A 25885-nucleotide genomic window follows, 5' to 3' on the forward strand; every position below is an offset into this window, starting at 1 on the left:
TTACTGAATTTTGTAAAAAAAAAAAAAAAAAATAAAAAAAAAATGAATCGGTTACAACTGAAAAGGAGCAACCTTAGTTGATAGATTTTTTTCAAAAATATTATCGTAAAGTTATAAGTATCTTAAATTTATAAATGATTTATTTGCTCCTTACAATCAAAACGCGAACGATATTTATTCGTTTGCCAGATTCATCCCACTCTGTTTATAATATACCTGCTAATTATAGTAAAGAACGTATACCAACACTAACTTGCAGCCTGAAAAATAATAGGTCACATAATTATATTACATAATCGGAAGAATAATTTTCAATTCATATCCGGCCCTTCAAATTAACTTATTCAGAATTTGATTAAGACTGTGAATTTGTTGTGCATTCCCTTCAGACTGCGGTCAATCAGAACCTTTGCCCTTGTCTAACACCCTTTTTTAATAAAATAAAGATACTCCACATAATAAGAGAATAAATTGAAGACTGGAAATGGAAAGCACAGTAAGAAACAAAAATAAAAATAAATTTAAAAAACCCCAAGTCTAAACCTAAAAAACGTTTTCTACATAGAAAAATATGTTAGTGTTTAACTAGCTCAAAGTAGTTGTAACAAGTGATTGCGAATGTTCGTAGTAAGATAAATATGAAACTTATTCTAAATATTAAACTAAAAGCATGAAACTTATACTGTGCCCTCTTGGAAAATTTATTTTTTGGCATTCACTACGTTTTCCATTTCCAGTCTGTATTGCTGTTTTTGAGAACAAACTCTCGTTGGACAGTTTCAACCAATGCATTATTAACAAATTCAGTTATACTGAATCTTTTCGTTATATGGTTGCTACTATCTCGAGGCGGACTTAGTTACAATATATTCAATACTATTCACATTCAAAGCAATCTCGAATGATTCATTGCCAGTGCCCCATCGAAATCGGAATCTGTTCGATTCCCTTGATGCCTAAATGGTTATCTGCAGAGAATTTTAATGAAAAAAAAATTCATAGGAACGCCTATATCGCATCGCAATACAATATTTTGGGGGTGGGGATGGGGGGTGGGTGGAATAATCCTTTCATGAAATTGATGTAATATTTCTTTGTTTACTCCAAGAAATGATTAGGAATATCAATGAAGCATTGAAATAAAGAATTATGCAGAACCTATATCTGGGAAAGAGTCTGTCATTATCTTGGAAAGGGTGGACGAGATTTCTCGTTTTAATTTTCGATAATTTGTTCTTTATTATGTTATTCCTCCGCAAGATTTGTTCGAGATTTAGGTAGGTTTATCGAGGTATAAAAGCATGGTGAATAGGCGGCTGGTGGTATAATGAAGCGGATTGGTCATTTCCCCGCCTCTACAGCATTTAGAATATTTAATATGAAAATGAAATATTAAAAAAATGGCCTCAAACGGTTGCAAATATGATATCTTGCTTATTCCAGTGTCGGGTATGGAAATTTGTGATATAATTCGGTGGATATTTTTCTAGTTGAAACTATTATCGCATTCTTCGAGCCAGCGCTAAAGGCAAGAGTTTTTTAAGGATAATTTTTAAAGATGCTTCTAAAACCTGGATTTTGCAAAGGTGGGAATCTTACAGTTAAAACCTGCTTAAATATGAATTCTGATACCTCATTGTCCGTGTGGGCCATATTTATTTTAAGTCCATCTCCCCAAAATAACTTCAAACATATGAACTATTTAGGGGATGGAGTATGTTTCTAACGATATGCAAAGCCTATCAAATTAGGCATAAGAATGTCTCTTTACAGTGATTTATAAAAAGCTGCTGGAATTTGGTTGATAATATAGTTTTCTAAAGACGAGCTTTTCCTATAAATTACTTCGAATAAATTATGCTGTATAATGAAAAATAAGAATTTTGTATCTGTGCAATAAATATAAATTAACGACAAATAAGATATAAACAACAATCAAAATCAGTAAAAAAATGTTTCTTTCTTATCGAAAATCACTCATAAAAATAATACTAAAATTCACCTTTCACTCTTTTGCTATTAATAAAATTGAAATCAGTTTTTGTTAGAGAAAGCATTCATCTTTGATGACAGATATTGAAAACAAAGTGCTATTTTAAACATAATTAAATATGCAAAGTGCATAATATGAAAATTTATAATAAGCTTAAAATTCATAATATTCAAATTAATATTTCAGTTTCCCATATAAAGGATATATGATCAATTGAAATCTCATGTTTCATTTTATTCCCATTTAGCATTTCGTTTATCCTTAATTTTTTTAAAATTTTTTTCTTGTGTTAATAACAAATAATTCAATTTATACAAAAAAAAATTTCTAGATTTAAAATAAACAGGAAAATTTCTAAAATCAGTTTTTTAATTGTTTTGCTATTGATATTACGCGAAAACCGTTCCATTGAAAAATTCCATTTCATTGACACTATAAACAGTTGCTGGTATTAAAAGTGTATCTTGACGTATGATAAAGCATTTCAGTATCTGCATATAATGTTAGTTAATATCATGAATTAATACTACCCTTCCACTTGATGAAAACAGAAAGCATTTCAATATAAATAACATCTCTGAAATAAGAAATATTTCTGGAAAATTTCCTTAAAAAAATTACTTTTGTATTTTTCAGACAAAACGAACACCTCTTCACTTAGCAGCGGAGAACGGAAAACTCGACGTCTGCAGCGTGCTGTTGGAAATGAGAGCTGATGCGAACTCGATTGATAATGTAAGACAACTCTCATTGCTATATAGAATTTAAAAAAAAACTAATATATTTTCTTATAATATATTAGTAGGCTAATATAAAAGAAAAATTTCATTTTTTTTAATTTCAATATTTACATTATAAAAGGTAATTTATAGATCAGAGCAATTAATTAACTAATTCAGAGATATATTTCTTTTTCTAGGGTGTTTCAGCTAGTGTAAAATGTTACATATTCTTCTGAACTATATTTACTATTCCGAGATGAACGAATTTATCCAAAACGTCTTTAGTCTTCAAATTAGCATTGCTAGGATGATACAATAATCCTATCAACGATAATGCATTTCTGTGATCAATAATTATATATTTTATTTGAAAGAAATTTTTTGGTACAATTCGAACGATCATGTAGGCGACTCTTATTCGTATTAAGCAGAAGTTGTCCAATTTAAAAAAATAGTTTTCTAGTGAAATGTATTTTATTTCATGAAAAATTCCGTTCATTTAGTTTTCTGCCTCTGTTGCCATTGCTCTCAGTTTAGAAATACATCTCTCTCTTTCTCTGGATAGACGGGCCAAACTCCATTACTACTGGCTGCCGAAAACGACCATCCCGAAGTGGTGAAGCTCTTCCTCCGGCACAAGCCCGAATTGGTGTCGATGGCCAATTCAGTAAGTAGAGGCTATTTTTACTTTACCTCATTATCCAATTGGATCGATTTTTCAGCATAGAAAGTAAAAAGATCCCAACTGTGAATGAATAAAATTTTTCTGAAACAATTCTATTAATGTCGTCTTGATTATTTAATATTGTAAAATGAAATACTACATGTGAGTAAAGTCAACGGCAAAGATGTTTGAGAAAAAATTTCTTCATTAAAATTTATATTTGCAACTTAACTGATGATTTACTGAAAAATGAAAAATAATTTATTCTATTTAGGGTGACAGAACTGCCCCCTATCATTTCGTTAGTCATTTAAAAGTTATATTTATTTTTGATGATTTATATCACTTCGCATTTCTAAAATGTCGTTGAAAAAATTTATATATTTAGTAAAATATTTAAAATTCGATGCCTTTTATTTTAGATTTCTGAGTTTTAGCATATTTTTATTTCAATAGAGTTCCCGGATGAAAACGTGTTTTGCTTATCATTGCTTGTTTATAACTTAAACAGTGAAATTTTGAAAACTTTTCAGTTGATCAGGTTTATTTCGATTGCACTGGTAATTCTTCGTCTTCATGTGAAAACTCTTTCACATGAGAAAAAAAATGAAAAATTGAAATAGGAAACTACGATAAATACATTCATTTTTACTTTCTCGTACACGTAGTATAGAGAAAGTATAGCAATCGTCAAAAAACTTGAACTCGAGACTTTGACGAATCTCCATATTTTAGACCTCCTTGAGTTCAAAAAACCCATTTTTGAAAAATATCCGTCCGTCCGTTTGTCTGTGAGAAAGACAACTCAAAAACGCGTCGAACTAGATGGTTGAAATTTGGTATACGGTCTTAGCAAAAAATTTGTTCAGTAGAAGTTCGTCTATCCGGCTGTTCGAATACAAGTTAACACGATATTTACTAAACGGATAGAACTAAATAGAAAATTCGATGCACAGATTTAATATATATAGTGTAGACACCTGTCCAATCTTGAGCCATATCTACTTGCGGGTTGACTGTCTGTACTTTCAGAAATAAGTAAAAGCGATAAATGTGGTACAGGATTTTGGGACTACAAGTGAAGCTCTGTGTCAAATCTTTGTTTCAGTTGGTTGAGAAATGTGTCTAAAAGACAAATTCGATTTTCGGGTATTATTAAACGTATGCCAGGGATTAATAGCCGAGGATCATACGATAAATATAGTAAAAATGCTAAAGTCACGCCAAAAGAGCTAATATTTCGTAACTATTGTACGCCAATGCCATGTAAGGTGTACTCTGGGATGACAAGTTTATTAGAGAGTATGTGAGAAAATTTTGGAGAGACCACTCCGGCTGGTTTGAGAGAGAAATCTAGGGTAGAGCCTTTCGTATTTTTTTAAAGGATAATTTAAATACTGATTATCCGCGATATTTGAATGCAGTTTCATTTATATACGTGCTATTGACAGAACAGCGATAAGTAAGGCAAAATGGAAAAGTGAATGAATTCGTCAACACTCATTTCAAAAATCAAAAAAAGGAGAAGTTCATTTTAAAAAAATGTATTAATCAGGATAATTTTCAACTATGAAACCTTTTCTTCCGCAGAATGGCTTCACCTGCGCCCATATCGCAGCCATGAAAGGAAGTGTGGCTGTCATTAAAGAGCTGATGAAATTCAATCGATCTATGGTGACCTCAGCACGAAATTTGGTAAGTATCTTTTCCTACTTCTTTGTAATTCTGCAGAAGTTCAGGCTACAGTAGCATGGTGGTAAGTTCTCTCCATCAGTACTCAAGGGTTTCAGATTCGAGACCCGATTCCACCGAAGAACCATCCTGTAAGCGGTTTGGTGCACGTTAAATCCATCGGGGCCAAATGTCCTTCTGCTGGTGCAGTGTGAAAGTTTGGAGAGGGGGTTTCCAGCTTAGTTATTGCTCTCATCATCTGACCGCGGTTCAAAATGACGAGGTCCACCTCAAAATACCCTTAGTATTGCTTTAAAGCGGGACGTTAATATAACTAAACCAGACCAAATTAAACTAATCTGCAAAAATGCATTAAAGTTTTAAAGCCACCATTTTATTTAGACGCTATTAAATTTATCGACAAATGGAAATACCAGCATCTTTATAAAACTTTTAATATTAAAATTCATACTATTGATATAAGAGGCAAAACTGAAATGATTCTAGAATGTAACTGACCGCGACATTGTCAATGAGGATTTTGAAAAATCGTCTTTTTATTAGGCAGTTGCTGAGTTTTGTTAAAGTTTGGACTACCATGTTTAAGTTTAAGAGACATTTTCTTTTCAAAATTTTCATTTTTAATAGATTTAAAAAAAAAAGTTTTTGGTGTTTTTTAAATTTGAGAAAAAAAATAACAACAACATCTAAAATTTTATATCAGAATTAAGTCATATTATTCAGTAATTTTGCTATAACTACCCCCCACCCTCCAAAATTCCGCCAATTATATTTAGTATCGAAGATAGCGGCCTTTATGCAGAATTGTTGATACAAATGCTTCGCTAATGAAAGTCCTTATATGAACAATTTGACTCATCTCATCGATTAAATTTCATTTAATCGTCCTTTCCTTTCCAATTAGACCGGAAACACGGCGCTTCACTTGGCAGCCTCTGGAGGACACGCTGAAGTGGTGAAAGTGCTTATTGAAGCTGGTTCCTCGGCAACGGAAGAAAATGCCGTAAGTGCCTCATTTCTGGTTTTGTTTTCTATAATATACAAGATTGTGGTGGTATGTAGATTATTATGATCCATGCAGGAAGCAACAGGGCGAATGTTTTTAGGAACATTTCTTTTAATAATCACATTCACACACTAAACAAACACAAAGACAAGACATTCACGCGCGCGGCTTCACAATTCAGCATCGCATCTCATTCCAATTACAATCGCAATGCACTATGGGATGGCCTAATCAGGCATCGCCATCTAGTATCCAAAAGAGAAGATAAGAGTAATGCAATTGCTACAAGATACTTTTTATGCCGTTTTAATTACTTCATTAAACAGATTTTAATTTTTTTTTAATTTCAAGGATATTTTTATATTGCATTTTTAGACAGAAAGGTAGTTGCTTGAGCGTAAGTTTCCGAATCGCTCTGAGTGATAATAATTTCCAGCAATAACCGTAACTTTAACTATGATATAAATAAAATATGGTTGTTTCGAAAGCTTGAGATATCTAATCATTTTTATTTCTAAAAGAATTTAATCCTCATTTTTTTAAAAAAAATTCGTCTTTTTCATATTTTATCCGTACATTTTATTAAAAATAAAAATATTATTCTTAAATTTAACTGGGAGAAAAAAAAATCAAATCAGAATAAGTATCATTTTTTTTCTGTGCCCCCCCAAAAAGGGAAAATCTTTGTTTCCTCAATATTAAACTTAAACATATACTTCCAATTACTAAGTTTCATTCAATAAGGCGGGCAATTGTTTTAAAACACACTGACGTCTGTTGAGATTCCTGGTAAAATATTAAAAAATAATAAACTTTTATACACCCCTTATGGTGTAAAAGCATCAGCTAATCCAATGTTTCTCTTACGATCCTGTAAGCATACACAAAGTTTTACGCTTCTTTCTAAAAAATTTGCAGAAACAGGGTTTTTTTTTAAGATTCCCTCATTACAAATTTCGATCGAAACATTTATTTCCGAAATGCAAATTTATTCAACATAGAAAAACTATCATATGCAAATATTTGTCTAATAGTCCTTCCAATCATCATGACCTGAAAGAAATTTGCTCATTACATATAACGTTGTTCAGCCGACAGAGATTATTCATTGATACTTCTTTACTATGGGTGTCGTAAAAAAATTTATTTTCACACTCTACAAAAATCAAAGTATTTTTAAAATTTGGATACCTTATTTGATGATACTTAACAATTAAAACTACAAGTCTGATTACAATAATTAAGAAACTAAAAGAGTGTTTCACTTTTTTGGGGATATCTTGCATATATTGTTCCTTTTATGTCATTAATATTTTATAACAATTACATTTTCAGATTTTGGTTTCAAGTAAGTTTAGATAAAACAAAATGCTAAAGCCAATATTTCATCTGATGATTATGCAAAATTTATCTATCTTAAAGCATCTGCGAAATTGCTTGTTAAATTTTATTCATGGAACTGATAAATCAGTTTACATCTATATTTAATTTTTCACAATTATATTATAAATCTTTCTTGCTAGATTTGATATTTTACACTCATTCACACATTAACTGCACTTTTGAAAACTTGAAATGTAGATGCAAATAAACAATTAATAAACGATCATCGAGTCGCAGATTGCTTTAATCAAAACTAGTATTCTTTTCTATTCCCTATCATGAAAATTATAACTGCGTCGAGAAACTCTCCTTTAAATATATATGAATAGTAAGCAGGCTATTATACAGGGTGTTTATAAAGTCCCGGACCCATTTTGATGTTTAATAACTCGTAAAATAATAAAGATAGATTTAAATTAATAACATAAATGGTTAAATAGACTCAAAAAGTTTCATGACCCTTGTCAATGAACTTCCACGTGTGCCCCCTTCGTAGCACGGAGAATATCAAGTCGATAGTCAATTTCACGCCAGGTAGCGACAAGCATGTGGGCATCCACAGAGCCATTTGCGCACATTATGGCGATTAACAATGCCAGAAACATGAAAGGATGCTTCATCGTAGGAACATTATGCTCTTCAGAAAATCAGCAGCATCTTTTATCCTCCTTAGCATATCTGTTGCAAAGGCCATCCTCCTAGGCCTATCGTTCGGTTCCAAAACTTGAACAATTTGAACTTTGTATGCACGCAGTCTTAATTTTTTCTTAATAACCTTGCACACCGTCGAATTTGGCATATCCAATTCTGTTGCCGCTGATCTCACAGATATTCTAGGATTGTGTAAAAATGTCTCTTTGACACGCTCAACATCAAAATCACTTGTGCAAGGACGTCCGGAACGTTTCTTATCTGCGATACTTCCAATTTCTAGAAAATTCTTTTTCCACCGCAAGATGCTGTTTTTGGATGGAGGATCTTTTTGGTATATTCTTCTGAAATTTCTCTGTGCTTGCACTATCGATTTCGTTTCTATGAACCACCATAAAATCTGTGCTTTCTCTTGTGGTGTATGCATTCTCCTTAATATCCGCTCGAATAAAACATCACATGCAAAAGTACTACATAGAACAAACACATCAAAAGTAAACATAACATTGCAATAGTTTCCAAAAACAAAAGAGAAAAATGCAATTAATAAGCAGACATATTTAGAAAAGTACAGATATTTAGACTGGAAAATGAAATTATCTGAAGTTAACCACACGTGCAGACGATATTTACAAAAGTAAAAATATTCAAACCTGAAAAGGAAAATATACGAGTTATTCCATCAATAAATGCCATAAGTTTGTTTATATCTTCATTATTTTATGAGTTATTAAACATCAAAATGGGTCCGGGACTTTATAAACACCCTGTATATTAGAACACAAAAATGGAGATGGAAGGAAAATGATAATTGAGTCATTTTCTGAACATTTGTTAATAAATAGCCCTAAATTTTCTGTTTTCACTTTAGGACGGATACACCGCATTGCATTTTGCTGCTAAAGACGGACATGTCAAGGTTTTACAAGCACTGAAATCTGCAGTTTCCTGGCGAGTCTGCAGTAAAAAGGTAAGCATCTCATCTACGAGGAATGGCTGGTTTCACGCAATTATTTCTTTCTAATTCAATAATTACCTCAATATATTATATCAAATAATATTTAAGAAACTTAATATCTTTACTTTAAATATCTATAAAAAAACTTCAATAACTTTTTCATGCTTATAATCCACATAACTAAATAACAGAATTAAGAAATCTCGGTTAATAAGCATTAATTAAGAATATTTTTATTTTTATTCGTTTTCATTGGTAATATTTTTTGTACTATTTCCATGAAGCTATATATCTTAAAAAAGAATAGTTCAAAGTAATTTAAACTTATCAGTCCTATCTTAAATAGAAGGTTTTGTTTCAAAAAAAGGGTAATTAATCCGGAAAATCAAACTAATTAGGCTATTTCCTTCAATAAATTTTAAGTCATTCTTTTTTTAATTTTCTTATATAGAAAAAAACACGGAGTAAGTGTTGCAATCGTTAAAAAAATTTAATTTGATGTACCTCCACGTTTCTAAATGCGAGTCCGAAAAACACATTTTCGGAAATGTCAGTCTGTGAACATGATAATTCCAAAGTGTTGAGCTAGATGCTTGAACAAAAACATAAATAAATGAAATGTGGTATGAGATCTTCCAACTAAAACAGCTTATTATGCGATTTTGGTTTAAATCAGCTGACTGTAGGCCGGGATAGTCTGGTTGGTAGGGCGTCCCTTGGGTTGTGAGTTCGAACCCGCAAGCCGAAGACTCACCGTGTGTGGTGGTAACTGGCTCACGTATAAATATGTCGTGGTCACAGAGGTCCTCCATGCCGAAAGTAATACCACTGGGGGTACTGGATCAGAGATGATCGTTCTCTGGTTTAGATCTAAATTACGATCTGCGGTTGAATGAATGAAGTCCTCACCGTAAAAAGGGCTGTGACGCATGAGTAGCTAAGACGTACTCTTGGCCCTAGATGGCGCTACTGAAAAACAAGAGACGAAAACATTTCGGCTTAAATTCGCTAACTGAGTCAACTTGTTTGTCTATGACAAGTGCCATCAGAAACAACAACATCATCAACTGACTAAAAAGTCTAAAATGCATACGTGTTTTTTCTACCATACTACGAAACCCAAAACCGACACGTGTGAGATTCTGAAAATAAAAGTCTGGGAAATCTTGGCTTTGAGAGCCTTGTCAGTGTTCTTAACTTTTATGAAAGAGGGAGGGCTCAACCACCTACATATGAGAATATACGAGAAAGCTTTCAGGGAAGAACGCCCAGTGCTCTTTGTAATTATTCAAAATAACTACCATAAAAAATAAATTAAATTCTGCAACATTTAATAGATTAAATATCATCACCCTTCATAGTAGTTTTTTTTTTATATTGTTTGATCAGATAAGTCATTTGCTGTTTAACTGTTTTTAAATCGTACTTTTTAATAAATATGATTAAAATGCATTCATTTTAAGCAAGAATATTAAAAAATGGCAATAAATATTTTTACGAACATTCTTTTCATCTCCCCCTCTCCCCAAGGCTTATCTAGATATATTTGCGTTTTCCTTTATTTTATACCTTAAATAACTTTTTTTTATTTGAATAGTAACTGTTTCGTTTTTGATATATATTATAAAGATGTGCAATTATCGTTTACTTTATAAAATGATATTCACGCCATTAATTATGCAGACGGGGATGACGGCTCTACACGTAGCTGCAAGTTGTGGGCAGACGGAGTTCGTTCAAGAAATGTTAACTCAAATCCCCGCCACTATACCGAGTGAGAGACCAGGAGACACAAGCCTCAGCGATGATGTAAGTTGAAACAGATTATTAAATTTTATTTAATCCTTGACTGTTTTCGTTTCAATTATCTTTTGAACAAATCATTGTAAAATTGTTTTAAAAATCCTATTTTGTTTTAAATGTGATTTAAGACTAAGAAACAATACATTGAAAATCAACAACACCGAGCTGTAGTTCATTTTTTTTAAATGTGAACTATGATAAATATAAACTTAAATACCTTACTTTTCAAGTAGCAATTTTTAATTCAAGAGAACAAAATAAAATATATCGCACTAGTGAAACAAAAAGTATGCTGTTGCAAGTAAAAAAAAAAAAAATTTTTTTTCTTTTTTTTAGCATTCGCGTTGTTATGTACATGCTGTAAATTGATTCAATAATATATTCAATATGCATCCTGTTGTCACCATAAGACATTAAAGTTTCAATCTTATTCTCATAATATATTAGAAGACAAAATTGTCTATTTTGCTTCAAGGTAAAATTCGTTTTTTTTTTTTTTTTTTTTTTTTTAATTAAGAGTAATTGGGGTACTGTAAGAGTAAATGGTACGAATAATCGGGATACTTTATGAGATCCGTATCGAATAATAGTGGAAGCGAAAGACTAAATTTTAGCTTATGATTTTTAAAGTGCGATATTTCATTGCATAATTAAAACCTGGAAAGGACTTAATGTAAACTAACACGTCTAATATAAATTTAATAACACAACTATTTATCATTATTTTAAAATTTAATCTCTTATTAAATTTATTTCATCACCTGTTCTTTTTGTACAAATACATTCTGTAAAAGTTACAAAAAAAAAATCAATATTTGTAGTCAAAACTATAGTCTCACGATGATTATCGAACCAGCCATTTATTCCACTTTCCTTCAATAAATCATACTTACTCAAATGACTCCATTCTTTTCTATCATATCAGAAAAATCTCGGGCTTCCTTTTTTATAATACGAGTGCCGTACAAAACGGTCCGATTTTCGCCTGAATTTTTTTAACTTGATGTAATTGGGACCCCAATTCTCTCAGTACGCTCCTTGCACTCCATATACTTAGCCCACTGATACTTCCACTGCTAAAAGCATTTTTGAAATGCTGCTTATCCACGGCCGTCACATTCTGCATTACCTCTTCTCTACTCTCGAAACGAGATCCTTTCAATATCACCTTCAACTTTAGAAATAACCACAAATCGCAAGGAGTCATATCTGAAGAAAAGTAGATTGGCGAACAGTTGGAAATCCATACTTCACCAAGAAATTCTGGATAAAGTATAATGTATGCGCAGTATTGTCATGGTGCAGCTTTCAGTATTTCGCCATCCAAATCCAGCTTTTTGCGCCGAACTGCATCACAGAGAAATGGGTGTTAGTATTCTTTGCCATTCACAACAATAATTGCATTCCGAACGGTTTGTGGTCTCACAGAATGCTACTCACTTTCCACTGTTGTGCGACCATTTTTAAATCTTAAGCATCTTCACCTAAATACCTGTAGAATCTTAAGCATTTGATCGAATTAGATTCAGTATCTTTGCTCTCAGTCATCACGAGAGAAATTTTTAAAAAAATCAGACGAACACGCATAGCACCAACTGACTTGGTGGCCACTAGGCCCCAATATATATTCTTGAACGTTGAGAAAAAATTCAAGAATATCCATTAAGCTTTTTTTTCCTTCTGTACACATTGACGCCATCCCTGCATTACTATTGTGTGGAGGATACTTCAAATTCGGATACTTTTATACTTCTGAATAAAAAGTCTATAATATAATTTTGAAAATTCCCCTCTGTTTCTTTTATATAGATTTATACCCTCGTAAACAACAACAACAAAAAAATGCCAATATTATGCATTTTGTTTTTCAGTATGGTTTCACTCCACTGCATTTAGCAGCAGAATCCGGTCATGAAGGTGTAGTCCGTGTTTTGCTCAATAGTTCCGGAGTCCAAACTGATTGTGCTACAGTAGTACAGGTAAGTGTTCTCAAATATCATTACAAAATTCAAAAGCTAAAGATAATTATCCCGAGAATGGTTTCTTTTACAGATAATTAACATATTCTCCATTCGCTTGTAGGGTATATTGCCAATGCATCTCGCCGCTCGAGGTGGCCACTTAGCCGTGGCCGGTCTCTTGCTGAGTCGTTCCACTGATCAGCTTCAGACGGCGGATAAACAAGGTCGAACGCCGCTTCACATGGCGGCCGCACAAGGACACAGAGAAATGGTCGGATTACTCCTCGGTCAAGGTGCTGATATCAATGTCGCAGATAATGTAAGTAATTTCACTTTCAGATAAAGGCTAATTTTTACCAGTGGAAATATAAAATATATTGTAGAGACATTAGTGTGATTGCTAACACACAAGAACAAGTTAGTTTAGAATCGGAATTGAAAATAAGCAGTGTTTGATTCGCTATATGCAACTGCATATTCTTGATGGTTCATAGAAATCTTTCTCTGATTATAATTATCAGCCGAGGGGGCTCATTACAATGAAAACGGTTATCAGAGCAGAATATAATACTATCATGTCGAATCTGAAAAATCAAATGATTCATTATCTAGAAATAATATGCTACACTCACTTATGATTGTAGTGGTGTTTCAGCTATTTTTGTAAATGACCAGCATACAAGTTACAATGCCGTGACCTTAATTCTTTATATTTATAAAATGCTAAAGTTCGAATTCATTTATTTAAACTCCTATAAGATATTTCGTAAAAAATCTCCTGTGACGCATTGACCGTTTTCATGGATTATTTCCTTACAACGAGGCTTTAGTTTGAGAATAATCATACATTTATTACAAATAATAAATAATTATCATATACTTACAATATTTTCAGTTTCTTAAGATACTACAAAATAATAAATTCCTTTAAAAAGTAATTTGTTACGTCATGTCCTTTTTTTTACAGAATGGATGGACAGCGCTTCATTATACCACGAGGCACGGTTTCCTCGATGTTGTTCAGTTGCTCGTTAACAGCGGAGCATCTCCCACAGCTGCCACAAATGTAAATGAAATTTTTTTCTCATTGAATGTATTCTAAGATTTAAAAACCAGGAACGATAAAACAGATTCTGAACTAAAATAATTATCTTTTCTAACATTTAGGATGGAAAAGTACCTCTCTGTTTGGCAGCTGGAGCGGGACATTATGACGTTTTGAATTACCTACTCAAGAAAGAACACGACACGCACACTCTAATGGCAGATAGCAATGTAAGTTCTAAAATTTAAGGCAAAAAATAATTCAAAATACGATATACATAAAAAAAATTATATTTTTAATATTTATTTAAAATAATCACAAACCTTTAGAGACGGATCTGATCAGTGTAAAATCCTAATTTGGCATTTATCTCATTTAGTTTATGTGTGAAAAATTTAAGTATAGTAAGAACTTGTTAATTAAACAATTATGTGCACATCGGAAATTTTAATTTATTGAATTCTAGATTATAAATTCTAATAAATGAATCTTTATTTTTTTTTCTCACTATTCTTTACAGTTCCTCATCGATTTAATGGTCTCAAGCAAAGCACACGCGAACAAACCAGTTTTGGAATTCGTGTTAGTCTCAGCCGCACCGATAGAAACAGCAGCAAAAATGGCACGGAGTTACCAATTACTTTCACTCAAAGAGAAAGATCGTGCACGGGACTTGGAAGTGATGGCTATGTTTTGCGAAGCTATGGCAGCTGATTTGCTAGGCATAACAGCAATCTCGTACAACACAGGAACACTTCTGAGATCAGTAGACTCCCAGAATCAACCATTTTTGGACGTTCTCATCGAGCTTCAGCAGAAAGAGGTCGTGGCCCATCCAGCAGTGCAAAAATACTTGACGGACTTGTGGATGGGCAGCTTGCAGTGGGCCTCTTGGAAAATGACCCTCATGTTTTTCTCTTTTTTAATATGTCCTTTAGTTTGGGTCGCCTTCTCCTTACCACTGGGCCACAGATTCACCAGCATCCCTATCATCAAGTTCATGTCTTACCTGGTATCACACATATTCTTCATCATCCTTCTTTCGTTCACTATTGTCAATCCCTGGTTGCCTTTATGGAAATCGACTCATCTCATTCCATACATACATGAGTGGTTGCTTCTTTTATGGCTAATCGGTTTGTGGGTATCCGATGCGACAAACCCAAAAGACAGAGAAGGCTTAGGCTTCATAAAAGTCATCATCATGACTGTGGGGTCCATGGGCATTTTAACGCATGTCGTAGCACTGGTTTTCTCAGACGACCACTCTATTTTGGTATGCTTGTACATCCGCAACCAATTCCTCGCCGTTGCCCTCTTGCTCTGCTTCGTGGAATTCTTAAACTTCTTAACATTCCATCACCTGTTCGGACCATGGACAGTCATCATCAGGGATCTCATCAAAGATCTGATGCGATTCTTGGCTATTCTGGGCATATTTTTAGTCGGTTTTTCCCTGCACTTATGCGCAATCTACCAACCAGTATTCCTTCCAAAAGGCGCGGACAACCTTGCGCTAGTCGTATTTCAGTCACCAATCGACACTTTCGAGATGCTCTTCTTCGCACTCTTCGGTCTGGTGGAACCGGATTACATGCCACCGATGCACCTGAGCCCTGGATTCTCAAAAGCCATCATGAAGGTGGTATTTGGGATTTATATGATGGTCACCGTGATTGTGTTAATCAATCTGTTGATCGCCATGATGTCAAATACATACCAGAGGATCCAGGCGCAGTCCGATACAGAATGGAAGTTCGGACGAGCGAAGCTCATCAGAAATATGAATAAGACGTCACCTTCACCATCACCTATTTGCCTTTTCACTCTATTCGGAGAACTCTTTTACCGATGTCCGAAGAAAATCACAGGTATATATACACGATTCATCTCAATACTATGAACTTTACTAGCTCAGAATAAGGTCAGTTTCAATTTCAAATAGCATACTGAAGCTCGATTAAAAGTCGTTTAAGTTTCTCTATTTTTATCAAGAATCAACCGATCGTACTTTAGGGGGGGGCATTCTAAATTTCTAATCCGATTCGAAGCACAGCCTTTTTTTTAAAGCCCTGATTTGAATTAACATCTTGCCTCCCCCTCTTTTTTTAAAGATTGTTTCACTTAAAAAAGTTTTCGTATAACAAGATTTTAATTTTTTATTTATTGTTATGGAAGCTTTTTAACAAGAAGTATTTAAAAACATTCACATAAAGTAATTAAAAATTAACTTTTATATAAATGGGCAGAATTTTCGATACGTGTTTATTTTTTGATCACAGAAGTTAGAGCATATTATGCTAACAAAGACATCAAATTTTGATTAATCTTTCCCAAACTAATGAGAGATTAAAAGAATGCTTTATCTTTGATCCACATGAGGACAGTATCTTACTTTTCAAAATATAGCATCGCAATGTATAGAGAAGAGGCAAAATAAATAAAACCAGCTTTACACAATATTATATAATCAATTTGCATAAATTTTTTAATTATGAATTTAGAAATCTAGCAATTTCTCATTGGAAATGCACAAGCAAAGGTGATCTTAGTAAAAATGCGGTTCTTTCTCTGATTTCCTTGCAGGTATGAAACCACAACTGCACATGATGAAAACTAAAAGGGACGCGGCAATCCAACGCGGAGATGTACCGCGAATCATGCCAGCAGCATGGCAAAGGAGATGCACACGTAGATCGCAACAGATTATGCCTGTCGGTAAGTTTTTCCCTTTTCCCTTTTTTTTTTTTTTTTCTCCTGAAATAAAAAAAAATGAAAGGGGGATTTATAACGTTAGAACTGCTATATATAATAAAATTCGACTTTTATAAAGAACAAAAGAATAATAGATGAAAGTTCCAAGGCCATAAATGATGTAAATTAAATTATTACTAAAATAAGATTTTGTTAAATTTATGTATTGAAAATAATTTTCCAAACGCACACTTTTATTAGGCTTCTAAGACGTAGACTTTTTTAAAATATTAATTTATAAGTCACTACTAAAAATATTATAAAAACTTGACACTAAATTGCAGTTGGTGCCACTCATATGGAATCAAAATTAATTAATTAATAATTATGTTATGAAATTAGTAAAATATTATATTACAAACACAACTGTGCAGAATTCCACCTTTACAACATGAACTAATTCAAGCTAAAAATTGTAAAAAGACAACTAAAAAATTTTTTGTTTCAGTGCAAAATCTCACAGCTGGACGACCCATTGCCAAAGTCGTAGATTGGCCATCTATCGTTGTCAAATACCTGGAAGTGACGGGAGCTGACATCAAGATGGAACTGCCAGAAGAATCTCATCCAGGAGATTGAACTGAAAAGTGACTTTTTCGTATGACCTCACTTTGGTGCTTCCTGAAATTAAAATAAGGTGCGATGCCTGTCCAAGTCGGGCCAATGGGTCATCTACAGATCAAAACTTCACTGTGCTTGACTCGCAGAAGTATTTTTAGATATGTAGATAAAAATAATTTGTAAAATGTTTGTCACAAACAATCTAATGTGAATATAACAAACAAGTTCTTTGTCCATTCAAAGTTTTATAATATATTTTAGAAAATAAATAGTCCTTATGTGACACTATTGGTGGAACTTTTAATTTTTTAAAAAATTGAGTTGTATAAAAACATTTTTTCTATTTAAAATTTCTATACGATACGTCTGAAGATTCTATATATTTTTAGCGCTAAATTAGAAACAAATTAACAATAAAAGTAAGTAAAATATTTTTTTTTAATGTTTTTATAAAATCATTTAATATTTGGTCACAAATTTAGAGCAACAAAAATTCAAGAAGAGAAATAATTTTAAAAAAAATATATACAAATATCATTTGTGAATATTCCCATATCATTAATTAAGTTGTTCAGTATTGTACCTCAAAGGTTAAAAAAAACTGGATTGGTTAATGTTCTAAAACCAATGACATTTCATGCAAACTATTATACTTTTGGATATTCTAGGTACAATACATTATTGGTCTCAAAACACAATAGTGAGCCTTCTTAGGAAAAGTTATATGAAACACCATATGAGTCTAATTATACAGCAAAAATAACCTCATTTTTATATAATGCATATTTTAACATTGAACACAAAGACACACAGTATAAATATAAAATAATGATAGCAATGTATTTACTTACCATAAGGCAGTTTTTAGTTTTTCTTAATGGCAGCAGCAAAATATGAGATAACACCAGGCAAGTTCTTTGGTAGTTACACAATTTTAACATGTTAATTAATCTCTCACACAGCAAATGACATAGGAATGTAATTTGTTTTACAATAAAACTACCCCAATCACATCTTTCCCTAATAGAATTCATTACTAACTCTGTGGTTTCCTCTAATGGCATTTAGCCCTGAATTATAAAAATGAATGAAATATTTTAACCTTAGAATAAAATAGATTCAATATAAGAAAGTTAAAACATGTAACTATTTCTAAATATCAATTCTAACCATATATTAATTTATCCTTTTAACAAATGCATCAAAATATAATATAAATTAAAATGTGAAATATGATTTGATAAAAAAATAACTGATAACCATAAAACATATCAAGTGTTCTATAGGCTCTTAAGCCAATCAAAATGGCAATACATTCTTAAAGCAGAGGGTGGTATACCTCATTATTTCTAGAGAAAACAAATGCAGTTACATTGATGAAATTATACAGATGAATAAAATTAATGCTATGCGTTTAGAATCATTACATAAAAACATAATGGTATAAACAAATTTGCCACATCAGTAAGGAATGAATTTATAAATATTCAATTGCATTTAGGAACATAAAAAAAAATCTGTTTTGTAACTAACATACTATGCTACATATAATTTCAATTCAGAAGTTCAGAATTTCCTTTAATAACTTTTTAAGGTCTTCTACTATTCAACTAGAGGTCCCTCTCGTCCAATTTTTTTTTTTTTTTTGCAAATTAAAGTCTTATAAAGAAGGAAACAAAAATGTATTACTTCATATCAGTGTATATATAAAACCATAATTATATATATAAACCCTGTTTATAACTTTCCTTACTTGTGCAAAGTGTAATGCATAGAAAATAAGCAAATCAATAAAATATAGTATTTTTATTATTAAATGTATTAATTTTTAAGAAAAATTTTTTTCTGAAAGTCTTTTAAAACATCAAAAAATATTTAAAAAGACGCACATCTAAACTGCAGTATTCATAAAGGCAGATAATTTTTTTTCCCCCAATTTGAACTTTATGTGAAAATATTGCAGTTTAAGGAAATGCTAAGAGGGCTTGAGTATGTAAATATAATTCAATTGCTTCTGTAAACTGCTATACTGGATACAAAGATAATGTATATTTTTGGGTCTAGGAGAGTTAAAATTGAATCTAATTTTTAATCATCTACAAAATAAATTTGTAAGAAGAGTGCAATCTAATTATGACATAGCACGAGTCGTTTTGCATTATTATTCAGATTATGGGAGAGTGCAACTCATATTTTTCTAAAACAAAAAATCAGATAAGAGAAACAGACATATGTTTACTTTTTTTACATTTCATTACAAGGTAAAATATGTAATTTTTATTTATGGTCCTTTATTCAAGCTGCCACCAGTTAATAATCAATCTAGTCATTTTACATGAGATGATATAAGAAATAAGACAGGAAGATATAAATTTATCACTAGAGCAATTGAAATAATTTTGCAGAATCAATATGCTGTGGCATTACGATCTTAGTGGGATAATAATGCAACCTCTGCATCACTCATAATTTAAGGATTTAATATTTTAAATACAGATCCAATTGGATTTGGTTAGCATTAGTGATATTATAGATATTTTCTTATTGTTTATAGAACAAAACAATTTTGCCTTTACGATTTGTTAATTTTAGCAACATTAGAAATTTTAAGACGATTTTCTTTAATATAGATATATTCAAGCAATGAATTAGTGTAAATACATCAGGTACCAAACAATCTTAAAGTATAAAAAATATTTTTGTCTTAAAAAACAAAATGTTAAACATTATCCTGAAACAAAATTAAATTGTTTCAAAGCCTAAGATTTAAATTATACCTCAACAGTAATAATAAGATAAGTAAACTTAAAATAGTATAATCAACTGGACACATACACAAATCTACCAAAATGCCAAATGATATCTTTAATATCAGAAAGTAAAACAAATTTTTTCTAATAATGCATGATGTGCAATAAAAAAGTGAAAGACATATTTACAAACAGGATATATACAGTGAATTATTCATGAAGATATTTATATATACAATATACATAAAAGAGGATTTCTTTTTCATTAAAAATATTTTTGTTGAAACTGCATACAAAAGGAAATCTCAAAATTTATCCATCCTGTGTTTAAATGTAATCAAGAAGGAGAATAAAACTGAAGTAAAGATTTACTCAGAGCTGGACCTATATTTCTAAAAAGAAAAAAAAGTTATATAAATACACATATAAAATTATACACAAATGATTTTTTCCCCAATTTTATAAAGTTATTTAATAAGCAAGCTAATTTGCAAACAGTTACAAAAAGAACTAATATGAAAAGACTGTGACACTTAGAGGGGAAAAAAAATCATTTTATATTATGTTAAAAGCTTAAACTAGATAATAATCAAGAAAATTCTAAGAAAAGAGGGGAAATGTATTAAATTGGAAACAATTAATAGAATCAAAATATTCAACTGAGATAAAGGTAGTGTTCCTATTTTGGGTCAGGAGATATAATCAAAATGAAGCCATTTTCATCCTATATAAACCTATAAATACTTTTAAACTTAAATAGCAATAATTGTTAAACAGAAGTATTAACTGGAATTATTGACATAAAAAGTGATGGAGAAAAAATTATAGAATTAAGGCTTTTTAAGGACATATTAGAAAATTTTTAAAAATTTAACACCAAGTTAATATAAAATTTGTTTATCCTAATAATAAAATTTCTAAACTAATATTTTAAATTTTTTTATTCATACATGATAGTTTTATTCAATAATGAAATTTCTAATTAACTTTATAAGCTAAAGATTATAACTTAAGAAAATTATTCAAAACACAAATTTATGAACAATATAATTAATAAATTTGCAGATAAAATGGCTACATATTTAACCTAGTAGTTATAAAATCATATATACCATATAATTTTCAATAAAAAAGCATTCAAAATTTTTTTTATCAATAATATCAAACAGAATTACATAGTACTAACTTTTTATGTAGACCATATTTAATTGAAGAAATTAGTTGAATTTTTTCAGTTTCAGATGTGCATTTTTCTAAAGCTTCAATGAATCTAAAACAAAGCATAAATTATCAATAAAAAAAAAGAACTATTTTATGATAAAAGTTTTTATAACAACTGTAGTAGACTTTTCTCTAAAATAATCATGTAATAAATATAAAAGAATCCAATAGAAAAAGTGATTTATGAATGGACAAGATTTTTAAGAATTAGAAGGCCAGTTTCTATTTATTTTATTCAGACTGAATATAATCTATAAGTTGGCTTATTTAAAGCTAGGAAGACCACTTTTAACAAAATAGAAATTGCTTGGGCTGTAAATAATGATCTATACATTGGAAAAGAACTTGACCAAAATACAGAATTATAAAATATCAAAATTTTAAATTAAGGAATGTCAGATAAAAGTTTTGGAGAAAAATAGAAATAGAAAATGCATTGCATAACGCCAATGGAAAAAGAATAAGATTATCTGTAAGAAAAAATAAAGCAAAAATAAGCACACAAAAAAAAACAGTTAAATAAGGGTAAAATATACATTTAAGACATAAAAAAATTAATAAATCTTACTCCGAAGGTGTTTTAAATACTTCTACAATTGCAGCAGCACGATCAACTGATAAGCCAAAGAACTGTAGTAAATGTTTTGCAAACATTTCTTTTATTGTAAGATTCTGAAATATTAAAAAGCGAAAAATAAAAAGGTTAATCATTATAATTCATCAAGAATTGATTAATCATATTTCTCATAGCATAATAAATATTCCAAAAAATAATGATAGCTAAAATATCTTTAAATTGAAATGCTTTAAAGATGATAGCTAAATAAAATTTCAGCTAAAGATTTAAAATAACAAACAAAAAAAAAACATACAACCTGAGAATAAGAATATATTTTTAAATGTATTCAAAAGGGGGGGGGGAATAGAAATTATATTCTAATATCAGTATAAAAAATTTTATATTATTACTGTTGTACAATAACTGATGTATTTCATATATTCACTTAAAATAATATCAAAATACTTATTTCTTTGCATTGATTAAATGAATTCCTCAGATTGTATAAAAATAATATGTAAATACTATAATATAACAAAGAACTATATATTTCAATATTTACATCAACATATTAAAAGTAAATGTACATAACAAATATCATCAGCTTAAAAAGTATTATCTGGCATGGACCATCAGTTAAATTAAAAAGATTACCAGAAAAATATTTAAGAAGAATTATTTGTAATAAAAACAAAATTTACAATGGATGTTCACAATGCAAATGATAGGAGTTTAATCCTAAACCATTTTTTTGGAAATTCATAGTTAAAGACATTGCATCTCCCTGCTAAAATGAAATGCAGGGGAGGGGGGGGGAGAGAAACTTTTAAAAAATCAAAGGGAAACTTCATAAAAATTCTGAGTATGCAAACAATTTTCTGATTAATATGCTGGAAATTCAGGAAAATAGACGGAGAGTAGCTTAAAAGAAAAATAGGCTTCCAATATACCCCCCCCCAAAAAAATGAAACATTTAGTTCCATTATAGAAAAAGCATCAGGGTATTTAAACGATTAATTTAAAAATAAAGACTCTATAAGAAAATGATCTGAAGTCAGTAATTAAGTATGAGTGCTATAAATCATTTTGCCTTATTTTAAATCAGAGCAAATTGTTAACATATCAAAAGAGTCCCTTAAGTCAAAATTTCTTTTATATATTTTGAAATGTTTTATTAAAATAATTTCATAAAAAAGATAATCACAGCTATAAGAAAGCTACTAATTTTAGTTCAATTGATAACAATTACTTTTTTAATATTTCAATAAACAAGAAAAAAAAACATCAATATACATTTTATAATATAACAACTTACCTTATTCTTTATTGATGAACAGTTAAATTCTCTGAAACTCATGAAAATATTTGATGACAAAGTTTTCTTCTGGACAACTTCTCTTGATCCAGAAACTAGAGTTAGATTCTGCAAAAGCATGAAATAATAACAAATCTTTCAGATTTTTTAAAAAGAGTTTTAAAAGCTAGATATTTTTTAATTTTATTTTGAAAAATTGAAAATTCAGGCATATATATAATATATATACACATACACACACTAAAACAGATACCAAGAATGAATGCTGCAAATTTCTTTTTAATATTGAATTTTTCATTTTAAAATGAATAGCACACAATTAGCATAATCTATAATTTGATATAAAATATCTCAAAATTTTGAATAATTAGTTATAACCAAATAATTAGGCATCAAAATAATAGCATTTTCTCAATCTAGCAAGGAACAAAAAATGCTGAGAAAGTTACATTAAATCATATTGCTAGAGTAAGTAAAAATAGCTATTATAGTAACTTTTTCATCACAATTACACAAAAAACAAAAGGCAAACACAATCTCTGAAGCAAAGGGAAAATAAAATTTAGTAATATTAGAAATTATGAATACTTGATAAATCTTTTCCTTTCACTTTTTGTTAATAATACAAACAAGGAAATAACTCAAAATTTAAACAAAAGAATAAATTATTTTACTTTGTACTAATAAAAGTCATAATTTATTAAAAATATAACACATTATAATTTTAATAAAATCATACAGAAGTACATACGCACTAAAAATAATAATTCAAAAATGTATCTGAATCTTAAATATAATGGAAATAAATGCATAAGTTTTTTTGAAAAAATTATTTACCTGATATTTACGTCTCAACATTTTTGTCATAAGGGAAAGGTATGTTACAGATTCTTTTATGCCTTGAGTTCTTTTCACAAGAAATCCATCACAAATCTTTAAAGGCACAAAAATTAGTGCGATTAAATATATTTTTGGAATGTAAGAGTGAAAATTTTACTGAAGAGAAAGAAAAACAACCAAAATTCATGTTTTAAAAAACAGCAAATAAAAAAATTAAATATTATAATCAATAAGTTACCTAATAAATTATATATATAATCTAATAAAATAAATGTTACAAATGAACTTGAATATTTTGAATGAATATCTAACAAATTCTCTCGACCCATGCTCTTCAAATTATAATTAGAATGCATTTCACCATCTAAACTTAATCATTTGTTTCTAATAAGCATTGAAAATACAAAATGGTCATTTTTTAAATTTCTTTTATAATTATGGGTATTTTCCATTTTGAAGTTATAAAAAGTCAGCAGCTGATTCATCAGTGATACATAGATACATATAACTATCTCTAGCATTCAAATTGGTCATGAGCTGGAATCACATCAATCTTTAATAAATCTCTCCAATAAACACTGGAACATAGAAAGTTGTTCTTTCAGTTTTCATGTGCTGTTAAGATAGTTACCAGTCAATGGATTAGAAATAATACCAACATGGACAATGTTACTGATAAATTTTTATTTAATGATGGAAAGACAGTTGAGCAAGAAAAATAATTTATATGATCATACAGATAATTGTGTAAAAATGTTTAATTTCACATGATGCATAATTTGCCAGCCCTATTACTATTATGCAGGTGATATTAAAATCATGGAGCAAATTTAGAGCAAGTCAGACATGCAGAAAGAGTTATTTTTATAACAGAATACAGTGTTATAAACATAAAGGATGCTACAGAAAATCCTTTAGCAGTGAATTAAGTAAAAAACAGATAAACAAAATAAATAGAATTAATGAAATGCAAATTTTAATAGTAAAATAAAGCAGTTTGTTGTATAAGTAACAAGAGATTCACAGCACTACAGATATAATGGCAAACAAGACATAGTATCAACAACAAAAATTTGAGTATTAAAGGTAAATTTTCAAAAGAAGTCAATTTTCAATTTTCACTAGACATTAAGGACATTTCTTAAGTTTTAATTCATACAACTTATGAAAAAATTTGTATTACAATAAACTTTTGTTTTATATACTTTGTATAGTGTACCTCTTCATTTTACATAATTCACTGACAGACAGTCTTCAAAAGTAATAAGCTCCCCATGTTCTTATCTTTGCATATGTGTTATTATAGTATTATGAGGTACTACTTAAATCTATTTAACCTGCATTGTTCACTTTAAATGTAGTGTTTTTTTCTCCATCCCTTTAATTCACTGGTAAAAATTTCCCTGCAATGATAATCTTTTGCATTTGCAGCCCTAATATCTAAAGTAATAATGACATTTTTCTGTATGGCTGGCCTTCCCTTGAAGCTTGGAGTATAATTTTCTAATCCCGAAGCAAATACCCAGTTTTGCATACCTTTATGTAGACAATGCAAGTTTAAAATGTTACTATGGAATGTATTCCAAAAAGATAAATTCAATTTTTTACCTAATTAACCCTTAATGCAGGGGTGTTTGTGGGACCCCAAAAAATCCCCTGAAACTTTTACGGACTTACTACCAACATTTTGGAGTTTCGAGAAGGGGGGGGGAAGAAATGAAAAATTACGATTATGAAGTATTGAATGACCTAATTATAAAAGTTCAATGAATTACTTTTTTTGCAAAATTAATAACCATTAATTTTGCAAAATTAAGACCTTTGAACCCAGGTCACGTGATCGCACATCTGGTCGAACGAAGTCTCTCCCTTTTTTTTCTGCCGCGCCTACTTGCCGAAAAGAATCCAGAAGAGAATGTCCGAGAACCGGGGGAATGAGTCATAACTCGCAATAAGGAAAGAACAAAAAAGAAGTTTTTTCCCCCTTTTCACGCATTATCACTGCCT

At 30.4% G+C, this 25885-nt stretch overlaps 2 protein-coding genes across 7 annotated transcripts in view; one reads left to right on the forward strand and one right to left on the reverse strand.

Annotated features, from left to right (window-relative positions):
• The window catches only part of LOC129984985 (uncharacterized), a 122382-nt gene extending 104999 nt beyond the window's left edge, over window positions 1-17383 (forward strand). Inside the window, exons 17-29 of the mRNA XM_056094920.1 lie at window positions 2630-2728; window positions 3281-3382; window positions 4970-5074; window positions 5976-6074; window positions 8983-9081; window positions 10753-10878; window positions 12744-12851; window positions 12955-13152; window positions 13801-13899; window positions 14001-14108; window positions 14399-15749; window positions 16465-16596; window positions 17081-17383. Coding sequence (XP_055950895.1) covers window positions 2630-2728; window positions 3281-3382; window positions 4970-5074; window positions 5976-6074; window positions 8983-9081; window positions 10753-10878; window positions 12744-12851; window positions 12955-13152; window positions 13801-13899; window positions 14001-14108; window positions 14399-15749; window positions 16465-16596; window positions 17081-17211 — 2757 coding nt within the window. The 3' untranslated portion in view covers window positions 17212-17383. The remainder of the gene's footprint in view (window positions 1-2629; window positions 2729-3280; window positions 3383-4969; window positions 5075-5975; window positions 6075-8982; window positions 9082-10752; window positions 10879-12743; window positions 12852-12954; window positions 13153-13800; window positions 13900-14000; window positions 14109-14398; window positions 15750-16464; window positions 16597-17080) is intronic.
• A 2778-nt stretch (window positions 17384-20161) lies between these two features.
• Window positions 20162-25885, reverse strand: part of LOC129984830 (crossover junction endonuclease MUS81-like) — a 59209-nt gene continuing 53485 nt past the window's right edge. For 5 of the 6 annotated variants that reach the window (XM_056094795.1, XM_056094793.1, XM_056094794.1 and 2 more), the window contains 5 exons: window positions 23876-23971; window positions 23039-23146; window positions 21733-21836; window positions 21130-21213; window positions 20163-20335 (listed from right to left, as the gene is read on the reverse strand). In XM_056094795.1, the coding sequence (XP_055950770.1) occupies window positions 20281-20335; window positions 21130-21213; window positions 21733-21836; window positions 23039-23146; window positions 23876-23971 (447 nt within the window). In that variant the 3' untranslated portion in view covers window positions 20163-20280. Of the gene's footprint in view, window positions 20336-21129; window positions 21214-21732; window positions 21837-23038; window positions 23147-23875; window positions 23972-25885 lie in introns of all 6 variants that reach the window. The other variant, XM_056094791.1, reaches the window with a different exon arrangement.

The sequence above is a fragment of the Argiope bruennichi genome, chromosome 9 (genome assembly GCF_947563725.1).
Source record: "Argiope bruennichi chromosome 9, qqArgBrue1.1, whole genome shotgun sequence".
Lineage (NCBI taxonomy): Eukaryota > Metazoa > Arthropoda > Arachnida > Araneae > Araneidae > Argiope > Argiope bruennichi.